The sequence below is a fragment of the Alexandromys fortis genome, unplaced genomic scaffold (assembly GCF_014885135.2).
Source record: "Alexandromys fortis isolate MF-2015 unplaced genomic scaffold, M_Fortis_MF-2015_v1.1 scaffold_96, whole genome shotgun sequence".
Classification (NCBI taxonomy): domain Eukaryota; kingdom Metazoa; phylum Chordata; class Mammalia; order Rodentia; family Cricetidae; genus Alexandromys; species Alexandromys fortis.
In genome coordinates this window covers 4778332-4793980 of record NW_026068053.1, presented here as the reverse complement: position 1 = coordinate 4793980, position 15649 = coordinate 4778332, and the positions used below count along the sequence as shown (strand labels likewise).

The following is a 15649-nucleotide window of genomic DNA, read 5'->3' as shown; positions in this document are numbered from 1 at the left end:
AAAACAAAAACATTATCATGCTATCCATTTAAAACTTACTTTCTTTTTCCTACTACCAATTCTGTTTCAAATTTCCATGTCATATTTCTTAAGGAGTCTCATTATACAGTTTTTTTCCCCATCAAACCTTCAACCAAAGAAAAATGACAAGTTACAAGTTGCACTTCCTTCTACAAGTTGCCACAAAAGCTCATTGCAAAGGAGAGTGTGATTAGCATGGAAAGGAATGACCAACAGCCGTTCCCACCGTCCTCTCATGTGCTCATTCACAAAGGAGAGTGAGATCAGCATGGAAGTGAGTGACCAGCAGCAGTTCCCACCGTCCTCTCATGTGCTCATTCACAAAGGAAAGTGAGATCAGCATGGAAGTGAGTGACCAACAGCCGTTCCCACCATCCTCTCATGTGCTCATTCACAAAGGAGAGTGAGATCAGCATGGAAGGGAATGACCAGCAGCAGTTCCCACCGTCCTCTCATGTGCTCATTCACAAAGGAGAGTGTGATTAGCATGGAAAGGAATGACCAACAGCCGTTCCCACCATCCTCTCATGTGCTCATTCACAAAGGAGAGTGAGATCAGCATGGAAGTGAGTGACCAGCAGCAGTTCCCACCGTCCTCTCATGTGCTCATTCACAAAGGAAAGTGAGATCAGCATGGAAGTGAGTGACCAACAGCCGTTCCCACCATCCTCTCATGTGCTCATTCACAAAGGAGAGTGAGATCAGCATGGAAGGGAATGACCAGCAGCAGTTCCCACCGTCCTCTCATGTGCTCATTCACAAAGGAGAGTGTGATTAGCATGGAAAGGAATGACCAACAGCCGTTCCCACCATCCTCTCATGTGCTCATTCACAAAGGAGAGTGAGATCAGCATGGAAGTGAGTGACCAGCAGCAGTTCCCACCGTCCTCTCATGTGCTCATTCACAAAGGAGAGTGAGATTAGCATGGAAAGGAATGACCAGCAGCAGTTCCCACCTTCCTCTCATGTGCTCATTCACAGGTACTTAGTGGTCTACTTCACAGTGGGAATCACCTCTGAGGGAAGCTGATCTCTGCCTTTTAGGAATTCAAAGCTGAGTGAAGTGCTTAAACAGAATAAAATGTGTCTTTATGAGAGAGAATTATACTATAAGTAAGACAAAAATCAAATGTGTAAAAGTCAAGGTTATACTACTATTTCTATGCCTTTTTTTAAAACAAACTTTTTTTTCAAGCTTCTCAAAGTAACAGTATTTAGGATTTGTTTAAAAAACTCACTTATTACAGATTATTTTAAATTTTTATATCAAAAAAACCTCATTTATCCTTTAATTTACCTGTGGGGTATATTTACATGAAATATAAAATGAAATAACTGGTGTCAAAAGGGAGAGATGGGATAAATATGAATTATAGCTCTATGTAGGTTTCTCTCTCTCTTTTTTTAAATTTATTTATTTATTTATTAAAGATTTCGGCCTCCTCCCTGCCACCGCCTCCCATTTCCCTCCCCTTCCCCCAATCAACTCCCCCTCCCTCATCAGCCCTGCATGAGTTCCCTGCCCTGTGGGAAGTCCAAGGACCACCCACCTCCTTCCAGGTCTAATAAGGTGAGCATCCAAACTGCCTAGGCTCCCACAAAGCCAGTATGTGCAGTAGGAACAAAAACCCATTGCCATTGTTCTTGACTGCTCAGCAGTCCTCATTGTCCACTATGTTCAGTGAGTCTGGTTTTATCCCATTGAGCCTATAATTTGTGATCCTAGAAAAGCTAAATAAAAGGTGAAATCAAAGAAAAACATATAGGCATCCTCCTGGATATTAACCTTCATCAGGCGATGAAAGGAGACAGAGACCCATATTGGAGCACCGGACTGAAATCCCTAGGTCCAAATCAGGAGCAGAAGGAGAGAGAGCACGAGCAAAGAACTCAGGACCGCGAGGGGTGCACCCACACACTGAGACAATGGGGATGTTCTATCGGGAACTCACCAAGGCCAGCTGGTCTAAAACAAACTTTTATAAACTACTGCATAGAATTCTGCCAGGGAATAAATTATCACACTCAAACAACAGCAACAAACAACAAATCACTACTGAAAGAAATATTGCGTAAATATCTAATGGTACACTTATCCTTTTTGCATATGCACGTTCCAGTGCTATAGTAAAAATGATTCATTAATAATTCAAGTGGTTTTTTCAAGTCACTTACAGTACAAATTTCTAATGATATTAAATGCTACAAAATTAACAAAATGACATGAATAAATTTAAATCTTTTGATAATAGCTGAATACTAATGGTTTCAATTCTCCCAAGCAAAAAACACAAACTGTTAGAGACATAAAGCTATGTTTAGAAAATTAGTTTCCATTTCTTGTGTCTCTGTACCACGCACAATGAGCTGTACAGAGAGACACAGAGAGGCTCCACTCCTTCTGCTGTAGGCCCCTGTTCTATGCTAATCTCTGCATTGCCCTCTCCAGCTTCTGACTCTCCTGCCACCTCTTCATGGCAGATGTCCACTCTCTCTGACTTCTAAAACCTTTTCACTTCCTCTTCTTCAATGATCCTTGAACCTCAGGGCAAGGACTGTGATATGCATTACCATTTAGAACTGAGCACTCCATAGCCTCTTACTCTCCAGATGCTGAGCAGTTGTGGGTCTCTGTATTACTCATCATCTACTAGAAAAAGAAGCTGCTGTGGTGACACATTAATCTATGTATATAGAGATACGGACTCAGGAGGCAGAGACTGGCAGATCTCTGGGAGTTCGAGGCCAGCCTGGTCTACAAGAGCTAGTTCCAGGACAGGCTCCAAAGCTACAGAGAAACCCTGTCTTGAACACCTGCCCCCATGAGATGCTCAAGACCAAAGGCTATTTAAACTGTACCCAGAAAACAAACACATGGTTTTCCAGTCTCCCTTCCCCTGCCACCCAGGAGCGCCGGCATCCATTAAACCTGGGCTTTTTCTAATTTGGTTTGATTTTGATTAGTGCATTGGCGAAGAGATTTACCGGGGCGTAAAAACTTTTCATTCTTAACAATGCAGGGATCGCACTCCTGAAAGAAGCTGTGAACATGACTTTCCTAAAGCAGACGTGGCCTGGGCTCTTCCTGCTCTTGTTTGCACTGAACTCATTGACTAGCTTAATCACGGCACACTTACTTAAACCTTACATTATACTTTTGTGAAGCTACTAATGATTTCAAACTAAACTTCCTGTGATCGTCACGCTTTTGTAGTCTGGAAAGACTTTTGCTCAGCCATCAAGAAGCTTCCTCCTGTAGCAGATGGGAATGATGACAGGGAACCACAAACCTTGGATAAGTCTCAGTACCTCTCATGGGACTCATGAGAGGAGCCCCTCTCCAAACCTCTCACCCTGCCCCCTACCCTAAACCTCTCCCTCCCAGGGGGTATGCTACCCTGCCCTTCCCCCAGCCTGATCCTTTTTGACTACTTGGCCTCTTGGTATACAATCTGTCTTGGCTCCTGCCTGGTTCAGCTTCTAGATCTCTCTTGATCCCCTTGCCCTCTTCTTTCCTCTCTCACCCCCCCCCCTTTCCACCATGGTCTGGTTCATGCTGGCCATGTTCAGTCTGGACCCTTCAAGGTGCCTCTGGCTGTGCTCTCCTTCACACCTACCATAGACCTCTTCAGCCATACCTAGGAACACTGTGTTCTCACTTTCCATTCAGTCTGCATCAAATCCCTCCCCCAAAGCTCAGGGAACCTCCTGGTAGACAGAGTGCAAGAGCCAGGAGGGAGGGAGGACACCGGGAGAAAAAGGCCCTCCAAACAAGCTAAGCAAAGCTCTTATGAACTCACAGAGACTGAAGCAGCAAGCTCAGGGCCTGCACCAGGTCCTCTGCATACATATTATGGCTTTCAGTTTAGTATTTTTATGGGACTCATGAACGTGTGGACAAGTGGGACTCTGATTCCTGTGCGCTCTCACTTGGGCTCTTTTCCTCCTCCTCTTTCTCCTTTTTTTTTTTTTTTTTTTTTTTTTTTTTTTCTTCATCCAACCTCAAAGAGATAGTCTTTGTTTTATCATACTGTATTTTTTTTATTGGCTTTGTTGTTTGAAGCCTATACTTTTCTAATGAGAGAGAAAAGAGGAGTTTATCCAGTTGGGGAGGGGAGAAGGAGAGGGACTGGAAGAAGCTGAGGGAGGGGAAACTGTAATCAGGATATTTTATGTGAGAAAATAGCCCATTTTCAAGAAAATAAGGGGGTATATTAAATTGGGAGGCAAAAGTGGGTGGGGGAACTTGGAGAGGAACTAGAGGGGAGGTAGTAGTGGTGGATTTTATTAAAGTACAATATATGCAGGCAAGAAATTCTTAAATAACAAAATACCTTAAGACAAAAGTTAGTACTCTTCCTATGAAAGTAGCCCCACTCCAGAGCAGCCTGGCTACTGGTGCTAGCTTTGCTTCTCTATAGCACTTGACAAAGTGCAAGAGGTAAAACGAGGGCTTCCATCAATGTTTATGAATAACAGTGAGAACAAAGCAATCCAGGACAGGCAAAACATTTTCAAGTAATTTCTATTTAACACATACTTACATGCAGCAAAGAAACTCATACACATAAGTCTTTTTTAAAAAGCATGTATGCCAGCAAAGAATGAGCTTACGAAAACTGTAACTTAAAAACGTAATTAGTGATTTCTGAAGTATAAATATATATTATAATTTTTATCACTAGCATTAATATATATGTCTTTATGTGTGTGAGCGTGTTTATTACTTATTACTTTGAAAACAAATTTGAACAATGGATGTCACACAAGTACTGCACAGTAAGTTGTTTAAGAAGAACCTAGTTTGAAGTCTTTGTTTTCTTAAGGGCAACATAATAAAATGTCAGCCCAGCATCTCTAATGTCACAGACCAAGTCTCTTAGCCACACCTGTTCAACCTTAAGGCAACAGAGAACAAAACAGTGCTTATATAATGTAAAATGTGATACAGGTCATTTGAGTCGGCCAGTCTGGACTGCTGAGCTAAATACCAAGATAAACATTGTTTTGCTTTTAACAAGCAAAGCAAGGAGTAATGTAAGAAAGAAACTGGATACATGCACTCACTATATGATCCACTTATGTCTACTATATAAGCAGGTAAGATTGAGTCAGTGTCAGAGGTCAGGACAGAGATCATGAGTGTTAACAAGGGGGCAGAGAGAGGGTTGTTGTATGGTGATAACAATCTATTTCTCAATATGGGCAGTAGTTAGATGGACCTGTGTATCTGGGAGGAACCCACAAGGATGTACATGCCTGTGTATGCCTGTCCTATATTTCTGTCACACACACACAGGGTGGGGGATAAGGAGACATTAGATCTCGTCGATTCCAGCCAAAGAGTTTATTCACAAAGAAACTAACCCAGAGAATTACTGGTTCAAAGACATCAGGCACAGCAAACAAGAGGACAAGACAAAAATCTACATGTTTAACCTTGAGATTCTGATTCTCTTCCACATCCTCTCAATCTTGGCATGCATCATTAAGAAGCTAAAGGAATCCTCTCACATAGAACTGACATAGCCTGAGGAAAAGATGTACTCACTGTCTTTGCTAGTTAACAGGCAAAAAGACAAATACCTATACCAGAAGGGGAGCAGTACCCAAGTAATAGGTGTTTGGAAGAGTGCTAAGTTCTGTCAGGAAGACTACATGAGCTAAGAAAGAAAAAAAAGGATACAAATGAAAAGGAGAGGCCACTAGTAAAGCCAGCATCAGAAATGTTACCACAGAACTTAAGTTCCTTAGGTGGAAGCAACAGTTCCATGTTAACACGGTAACAGTGAAACCAACTGGATCATTCAGGAAAATGGGGAAAGAGCTGTGCATGCAGCATGAGGCAGGAGGGGTGTGAGACAACAGAAGAACCAAGGCCTCACCTTCTTGGGTAGCAAACCAGGACCGAATGTCCAGCATGGCAGTATGTGCATAATAGTCAGGGAGATTAGAGAAAACAATAGATCCAAATGGCACAAAAGTAAAACAGAGGTGGAGCAGTGTACTGGAAATTTAGAGAACTATTTGTTATAAACTTTTAGCAGAATTTTTAAATTCTATATACAGCATTATTTTAATAAGGAATAAGTATTCACTTTTTTAAAGCACAAAAAAGTTTTTATACATTTCATTTTGTTTTATACAAGAAACAGCTAACTGTAGTGGAATTCTGCACAGAATTCCAATGCCCAGGAGCTGACAGGGCAGGTACTCAGGAAAGCTGGAGAGGGAAATGAAGGAAGGGGTGGTACCAGGTGCCTCTGAAACAACAGTCAAGGCAGGGCCCAGATCCCACTTAACTGAGGGCCATCTGGACATGCGATCATTTCACAGATGCTGACTGTTTTGTGAATGTTCTGGAAGTGACAAGAAACTCATCTTATGTACGCTTTAATTTTGGATTACTACGGAACATTTAAGTAGAATGGAGAAAATATAATGTCATCCAGGTATTTACAATTGCATTTGTTAAATGCTAACATTTTTGCCATATTTCCTTAAAGAAGAAAACATCACATATTGGCTGAAAACCTCTTGAGTCATTCTCTAGTCCCAGAATCTAATTTCCTCCTCGGATCATTACTAACTGGAATTTGCCTGGATATCCCATAGTCCTCACCCCTCAAATGGGCTTAGTTAAAAATGAATCCAGTGCCCCTTTCTATTCTAAGATACCAGTTGTCAAACTTAAGTACGGTATCAAAGAATATTCACAACAGTTGAAAGAACAACTAAAGCACTCTCTTAGGGATTGTGCCTAGGGTATGATGAGGCAGAGAGGAGAAAAATTAGAACAAACTATGAAGACGCAAAGGTCCGCAGAAATGGTGCAATGAAGTCTATTTGTGCACTAACTTTAAAATGTTAATTTTTAAAGAATACTATCTTATTTTGCAATTAAATATACAGATTTTACAATAAAATTGGTTTGATTTTTCTTTCTGGGTGTTAAAAACCATAAATATATAATCAAAATGACTGGTTAGCGTGGCTTTTTCTCTAACCACATCAGCCACTTAAGAAGATATGAACCCAACTGTTCCTTGAGCATAGCTACATCCTTTTCCAGTACAGTCTCTGCATGCACTAATGAGGTGGTTCATTCCCACAGAATCAAGGTTGGTTATTACTCCAGAAGGGAACAGCAAAGAATATGGCAAACTCTCAGACCTGCTTTAGAGATGCTTCTAGTAGTAATGGGGCAGAATACCCTGCCTTCACACATGACTCAACCCAACCTCCAGATGCCACCGTGTTTTGGATTTAAACCTTGGTTCTTATATTTCTAAGATAAGTATTTTCTTTGAAAAAAAAAAAACTGATCCAAAAATTTCAAAACAAAAAAAAAAAAATGTATTCTTAACAGACTCTTGAAGTTAGAAGAAGCACACTAAGGACTATTAATTTTTCACAACCTATTTGCAGATAGTCTAGAGAATGGAGTCTGTTTAAAAAGCACTGCTCTTTTGTAAATCTACCCAATGAATAACTACAATTAAAAATTTTAAAGGCAGGAAACCTTAGGGAAAATTTCAGAGTGATGATCAATATTGTCCTCACTGTATAAGAAAGTCATTTTATCTTGCCTTCTGAGGGGAAAATAGACTTGTAAGAATAGTCAAGAGCAAACTCCCAGCGAGGCTCTTCTGAAGGACTGCAGCACTTCAACAGGCTCACCTTTGCAGTTCACCAAGTCCTCTGGCAGCTGGGAGAGTGGGGCTTTGCCGCAGGAAGTTTTGTTTTAAATTGAGATGAGTAAGGTCTTGGCTGTAGAAGAGGTTGGCAGGCAGATGTTCAAGGCTACAACACGAGAGGTCTACTGAGCTTATGCGTTGGGATGCAACCTAGAGAAAAAAATAATAAATTTAATTAATTTTTCCTGTGACTACTGTCTATAGATAGAATTATGATGTACCCTTTACGGAACCCAGGAATCTCATGAAAGTAGCATTTCTTGTTCACAGTCAGAGAAAGCAGCCAAAAGCGGAGTGTTTCTCAGCACATGCTAACACAGGGAAGCAATGACTGAGTTCAGATGTTATGGAGTATTTTAGACCACTGTAGGAACTCTGGCTTTTAATATGACCAAAATAGAATACCTGAAACTGTTTTGAAAAGTGTGACATGCTCACCAACATACTTACATACCTTCCTGGGGTCCTATGTCTCTAGGCTATATGCCTGTAAAGGCAAGGACTGCTTTATGTTGTTTACTGAAGAAACCACACTGAGCATTCTCTATGACCCTCAGGATGCTGTGCATCCTCACAACTCCTTCCCTCTACCACCTTTACCTTCACTAGTTTGCTCTGGCTACTATTCCCTTGGAGTTCAGAAAGAGACAGAAGAGACACTACTCCCTTTGGACTGAGAGAAGATCATTAAACATCAAGTTGTTCTTGCTCCATTCCTCATTCTGGACTATAAGCTGTTCCTGCTGGAATCAGGAGGAAGCAGGCACATTAACAGGATAAAAATCAGACAGCATGGTCTCATGGGAACCACAGTGGAAACATCTATAGTAAGAACATGAATCCAATGGATAACAGCCATAGGGCATTGAGCAACCAAGGAGACCACAAAGGCGACCACAAGCTGCTTCTTTGACCAGATCCACATCCTAGAACCAAAACAAACGAAGTCAGTACATCAGCTCAGACCAACCAAGGTACAAAAGAGAAAAGTGTTCTTACTAGAAGGCCTGCCTGATACCCAAACAAGAAAAACTGGACATCCAAAGAAGCTGTGCTACTAAACTCAGATCCTTCCCCAAATCTACAGACGCAGAAATTATTAATAAGGAAGCCACCTGGGTACACCTCAGAGCAAGCAGCCTCTGCTATCCAGCATCCTTTCCCGGGAGTTGTAACTTACTGTTATAAAAAGAAGTGCTGCCCTTATGACAGTGATTCCTCTGAGAGCTGAAGACACAATATTGAGTTCATTCTTCAACAAAATAAAAAGAAGACTCAAGGTTTAGCTGGGTCAAATGGAGCTCCAGGGCATAGTTATACTGGCCCAGCGTGTGAACTAGAGCATGCACTATTAACCTCATCCATCATGGCAGGGCAAGGACCACTGTTCAGAAATCCCCCGGAAACCAGAGACTAGAACACTGGAAAGCCATCCCTAGAAAGAACTTCAGCTTGGCTGTGAAAAAGAAGCAGTGACAGGCCATGCATGCTCCTCCAGAGAAGCAGAAGAGACCATCTGTGGAAAAAACAGACCTACAGGAGGGGAGAAGCCCATCAGGACCATCATTTCATTCCTTAACATCACAGTTCTGCCCACCCCAACACCAAACACTTGTTCACTAAGCAATAGTGATTCCCCAGTGCATAGCCAAGCAACAGCGAATCAAAGCTGAAAAAGTCTGTAGAAAAAGTACAAAGAAGTTATAAAAATCTGGAAAACGGAGGTGGAAAATGCTTAAAACCCTAATTGTGGAGGGAATGTGAAATGTGACACGTCCGCTGACAGGAGCCACAGTACTTCTATTACACCAGCAAAATACGAGTCACAAAACTAGGGCTCAAGACCAATGTGTGCAAGACGCCCTAACTGTTCTCTAGTTCCGTGGCTTTACACAGTCACATCAGCTATCTGTCCATCGGTTTCCTCACGGATAACGCCAATCACCTAACACATACCTGATCAACATCAATAGCACCCTTCTCATCTTTAAAACTCCAGAGAGACTCAGTAGGACCAACGACTCTCCCTAGTCCACAGCCCAATCACTTCCGGTAGCTACATAAATAATGTGACTTGGAAAATTCTGTATGTGAACAGATTCAAAGTGTATTTCAATTCAAGAAAACTATGGTTTAGGAGATCATTTCAGATCTATATTGACAAAATAAAACACAACCAAACAAAACACCAGGAATGGAGAGATGGTTCAGTGGTTAATAGCCTTTACTGTTCTTTCAGAGGACCCAAGTTCAGATCCTGTACCCATATAGGCAACTCACAGCTACCTATAACTCTAGCTCCAGAGAATCCTTTGTGTCTGGCATCTGCATTAACACAGACACAGGCATAAACACATACAACAAATAAATATATAAATTAAATAAATAAATAAAGGCTGATTAGGTTCAGACGGAGCAAACCCTACAACATATATTAATAGAAATATGAATTTTAGCCACTTATTTGGATTGTCGTCTTTTTCAAATGTCTTGTATATGATGAGAAAAGCATATTCAGTCCTCAAGATATTTCCTCCTAACCATTATGGAGCCGAAAAAATAAGACTAATAAAAATTTTACTTTATTTAATAGACATTTATATATTCTCTAACACGTTACTCCGCTTGACACACTCTTATATTGTGTCTTTTCTTTCTCTACCCTAGGACTCTGAGCAGGAAATCTTTCTGCTGAGCCTAGCTGAGTTGAATTTCTGAACCAGAGTATCTGTCCTAGCCTTAACCTGCATCTGCTATGCTTTCCAACCATCATCACCTTCCAGTGACAGGACTGTTAACTCCCATCATGCTGAGGGCTGCTCAGTGGATAATCCTCTTCCCCAGCCAAGGAAAGTTCACAGTAACATGCATGTGACATTTGATACCTACCCTCTGTACTTTAGGGGAAGTCACAGCTAGTGTTTTTATGTGCACAGTATGCTCAAATTTAAGTAAACCGACTGAAAGGCTTGGCCAAAGCAGCAGAAACAGCACAAAGAATTCTGCATCTAGACAAAAGACTGCTGTGAAGTGGCTGAGTCATTACCAGCTCTGGCCTAACTCTAGTGGTTCAGGAAGAAATGTCCCTGACTAAAAGGGCAGTCTGTGGGGAGTGCACTAGATTTTGGTAATGATTCTGAACTTCAACTGCTCTAGCCCCACCCACCAAGGCTTTGGGAGGTATAAGCAGAATATAATTTATTAATCTTTATCAGGCACTCTAACACCTTTACATGCGTCTACCTCATTCTCAATAGCACGGTTTCTGCAAATTCCCACTACTTCACGACATGTAATCATTTCTTTCCTCAAATTGTACAGAATGTATTGACCCCAGACCTTTTCACGGTGACTATAAATTTTTGATGCTAATTATCATCTTATAAATTTTGGTTAACAGTAGATACTAAAAACCTATAAAATTAGTTACAGGTCTTTTGTGTGCATGTTCTGGTGTTTTTGTCTGTTTGTTTTGAGACAGTTTCACTGTGTCCTCATAAGAGTATGTCAAGCTATAAATTTTGGAAGTAGCAAATTATACCTAGAATTTTAATACTTTAATATGGCTTTTCTTTAAAAGGTTAAATTGGGATCATATATGACAAGTAAAGCATGTAAATTTACCCTCCATTATAAATTATTAGAAGCAATCAACTGTAAAATTAACAAAGGCAATAGAAAAAACAGAGACACAGACAAAAATTATAAAGGACCTATTAGAGCAAGAACACAGAAAGAGTGGAGGCACCATGACTTTAGGAGGAGGGGTCTACATTCTGGAGAAGAAACAAATTATACTGTTCAAGCACCAAGTTATAGCAAGCTAGGAAAAGAGACACAGCTGGAAAGCTCCTGCCAGGCATTCCTAGCCGTCTGCAATAGAAAGCAAGTGCATATGGATGATGAAGGGGCTAGCCTGAGAGAGCTATTCCATGTGCAGTTACAACATCTGCCCTTTGTAAACCCAGCACTGAACTACTTGGTACTCGGTAGTATTTAGCCTTGTGAGGACACAGTGAGAGCACACGCACAGCAAAGACCTGAGAATGCCATGCCACCAAGATCAGCTACTGACAGGGCTTCCCTCCAGGACAAAATGGCTATGCAGTGAGCAGCAATGCTGCTGCATCTTGTCCAGGGAGCTCACTGTGCAGCCTAACTTGACCATGTGAACGTCTGCCTCACACTTCATGAGTCAGAAGCTTCTGAATAGGGTCAAGCACATAGTTATTCCCCTCCCCTAGTCCCTGCACATAAACCTCAATGTGCTCTCAAGAGCAATAAAAGGCAGACCCTCGGACCAAATCTGAGCCTTCTTATTGGCAAAATACAAGCAAACAATGTTGTGAAAATGTTACTACTTGAGTACATTCTAAAAGGTACAGCTATATTCCCCCAAAGACAGCACCTTCTAGACAAGAGGGAACAAACCACTAAAACAGACAAACCTCATATACTAACTTGTTTGTTTGTTTGTTTTTTTGAGACAGGGTTTCTCTGTGTAACAGTACTGGACTCTGCACTCTGCAGACCAGGCTGGCCACAGACATAGGGAGATCTGTCTGCCTCTGCCTCCCAGAGGAGTGCTGAGGTTAAAAGGCGTGAGCCACCACCCCCGGCTCTAACTTTCTCAAACAGTTCAGCTATTGCAAATAAACTACCTGTTTTGTAATTAGAAAACCTAAAATCATAAATGAAAAGATTTAAGTTCACAGATTCTTTTCTAATCATTTCATTATTTATTTCCTAAAATTATTAATTAGACCAATGAAGAGAATCTACCCCTTCATAATAATTGGAATGCAATGCTTTAGGATAAAAACAATGGGACTCCTCAAGATAAACAAGCAAAAAGTAAGAGATAATTTTTTAAGAATAAATATATATTAAGTTGGCCTAAACTCACAAATTAAAATGATTCAACTTCAAGAACTAATGTGACTAAGGCTAGACCTGGAGCTATAGGCCTTTAATTTCAACACTTAGAAGGCAGAAATAAGTGAACTTCTATGAGTTTGAGGATAGCCTTGACTACGTGATGGATCCTATCCAAAAACAAACAAGAAAAAAAGCCCACCATCAAAACAAACACACATGTGCACACATATACATGTACACACACAGGCACATGTACACTTGCTTACTAATATATCTAGATGGCAAAGTGGGGTTAAATATGCTATATTTCTTATACAACAATACTCCACCAATTTTCAAAGAATCAAACCAAGAAACACTGATATCAATTTAACCTGCACCAGAGAACTCGAGGACATCTCATGTTCTGTGTGTGCTATTCAGCATTAAGATGAGGAAGGGGTGATCTTACATGTTCTCCGGCAACACATGCTGCTTAGAAATCTCCTTTTAGCGTATTAGTGAGTGAAGTGGATTCTGCTGACAACTGTATCTGTGATGTAGTGTGATTCTGTCGGGGAATCTTAGTTATAGTCCCTTCAGGCCACGCTTGTAAAATAATGGAATTACAAATAAAGAGCAATGCAGCAGAATGAATTACATACAGCACTGCAAGTACTTTGTACTTCGATTCCTTTCTCTATGGAGTGGGGGTGACCTCACAGGGCTGGTGTGAGATCCACCCAGTAACTCTCACTTTGCAGCAGCACCTCCCAAGGCTGCTAGAAAGCAGGTAGAATGTTTGCCACACGAAAAGCAAAGTGTTCATCTTTACAATGCACTATGCACATTATTGTAACTATATCATGAATTCAACTAATTGTAGTTTGTAATGAACCAAATAAATCTATTAGTAACTAAGGAAAATAAGCACAAAGCCAGAACTTTAATGTTGCATTAGCCTCATAACACTAATGAGCAAGTGATTTACTTGGTACCTAATGTCCAAAGCTGGGAAAACAACAGTGACAGACCATGAGGCTCACAGAGTGTCATGTCAATGCATCTGTCAACACACCAGAGGACACCAGAAGGGAAGCTGCTAAATGGGGATCTGAGAAACAAGAGACAGAGAAAGCAGGTGGAATTAATTGCCAGGGACGCTTCTCCTGACAACATGCTGCTAACGAAAGGGTAAGTCAGCACAAGGACACAAAGACCACAGCAATTCTACAATACTTAGAGGTTAGCAATCAGGGGAGGATATAGAATTATCTTGTTGCACCAGAGAGCAAAACAGGAATATGTACCATAGGAATCAAGATCTCAGTTCACTTATAAGGAAACCACTGCCACATTAGACCCTAAAAGCATATGAAATGCTACAGATCAGGGGTTCTCGCCTTTAATGCAGCTCCTCATGATGTGGTCAACCCCCACCATAACATTATTTTTGTTGCTACATTGTTGCAATTTTGCTACTGTTATGAATGGTAATATACATATCTGATATGCAGGATACATCTGATATGCAACCCTGTGAAAGAGTCAAGACCCTCAGGGGTCAAGACCCTCAGGATGAGAACCACTGCTGTAGACAATGGACAATCAGGGGCAGAGGGAGAGGTGTGAATCAATAAATCTACAATCTATAAGATCTCTTTTAAATCATATAGTCTATGCCCGTGAATTTAGCACTATTTAATATGGCTAATGTTCAAAGTAAAAGAATACTTGCAAAGAAATTCTCAAATATGAGAACAATTACTTTGAAGAATTGCAATTAATATCACCATCTTGTCAACTACCTTACAGGGGACTTTACCAATACTAAAATAACACTATGACATTAAATTGTCTCCTTGAAACTTAGAATGTATTTTTATTAAGCATAATACTATATAGACAGAATCCACATGATTTTGAAGTATTAATTATACACTACCTTTAATAAATCTAGAGGAAACAAGATTTTTAGTCACAGAGGAGCAAGCAATCACTGGAAGCTGGAAGAACAGGACCTAGCACAGAGAGAGATAGGCTTTCTTTTTTTTCCCTCCAGCTTCCCCACTTTTCTTTTAGGCAGGGGTAGCAAGAGGACTAATTCCAACCTGCTGAAGGCAGAACACAGGATGAGTGGAGAATACAGGGAGAAGGACGGTGGAGGTAGAGGGGTATTTGAAATTGTAATAACTTGAGCATACAAACAGGTACTGTATCAAATGCTATCGCTATGAGATAGCAACCAATGAGATACTGTGCTCTCTCTATAAAACTGGATTCTAAAATGTTAGAGAAAATAAAATTAAGTAATTTAAACTGAAATATTTCACAGTGAAGACAGTCACCACAGGAAAGCCAAGGTCCCATCATTACTGTGAAAATAAGAGTGCCTAGAGCACAGTGTAACTATAAATGGATTAGTCTACTGCCTGGCAGTGTTAACAGCTTTGCTTATGACAAAAAAATTTATGCAATCCAAAATACTTCATTTTTCTGCTGAATTCAGAGTAGAATTTCTAAGAGTCTAAATTCCTAGATCTTATTGGTAATTAAGGTGTAGAAGGAGCTGTGGCCGCTTCCCACCACCCAGCTCCCAGCCACTGGATAGCTTTACCCAAAATAACAACACACAAATTGTATTCTTTTAAACACTGCCTGGCCCAGTATATCTAGCCTCTTCTTGACTAATTCTCACATCTTGCTTAACCCATTTCTAATAATCTGTGTAGCACCACAAAGTGGTGGCTTACCAGGAAAGATTCAGCATGTCTGACCTAAATCCATCTTGGGCTGGAGCTTCATTGCATCTGGCTCAGAGAGGAGAGGAATGGCGATTGCCTCACTTCCTCCCAGCATTCTGTTCTGTATACTCTGCCTACCTAATTTTCTGTCCTATCAAGGGCCAAGGCAGTTTCTTTATTAACCAATGAAATCAACTCAAAACAGAAGACCCTCCCACATCATTAAGGAAAATTATAATATGGCTTTTTTTTTCTATAGCAAAGCCCATGATGCAAACCTACATATAGTATTCGGCAAATCATAGTTAAGATTCCACGAGAGTACAATGG

The 15649-nt window shown here is 40.7% G+C and overlaps 1 protein-coding gene across 1 annotated transcript in view; it reads right to left on the bottom strand.

Annotated features, from left to right (window-relative positions):
* The window catches only part of Phlpp1 (PH domain and leucine rich repeat protein phosphatase 1), a 226459-nt gene that overhangs the window by 79343 nt on the left and 131467 nt on the right, over positions 1 to 15649 (bottom strand). Inside the window, exon 4 of the mRNA XM_050119746.1 lies at positions 7702 to 7868. Coding sequence (XP_049975703.1) covers positions 7702 to 7868 — 167 coding nt within the window. The remainder of the gene's footprint in view (positions 1 to 7701; positions 7869 to 15649) is intronic.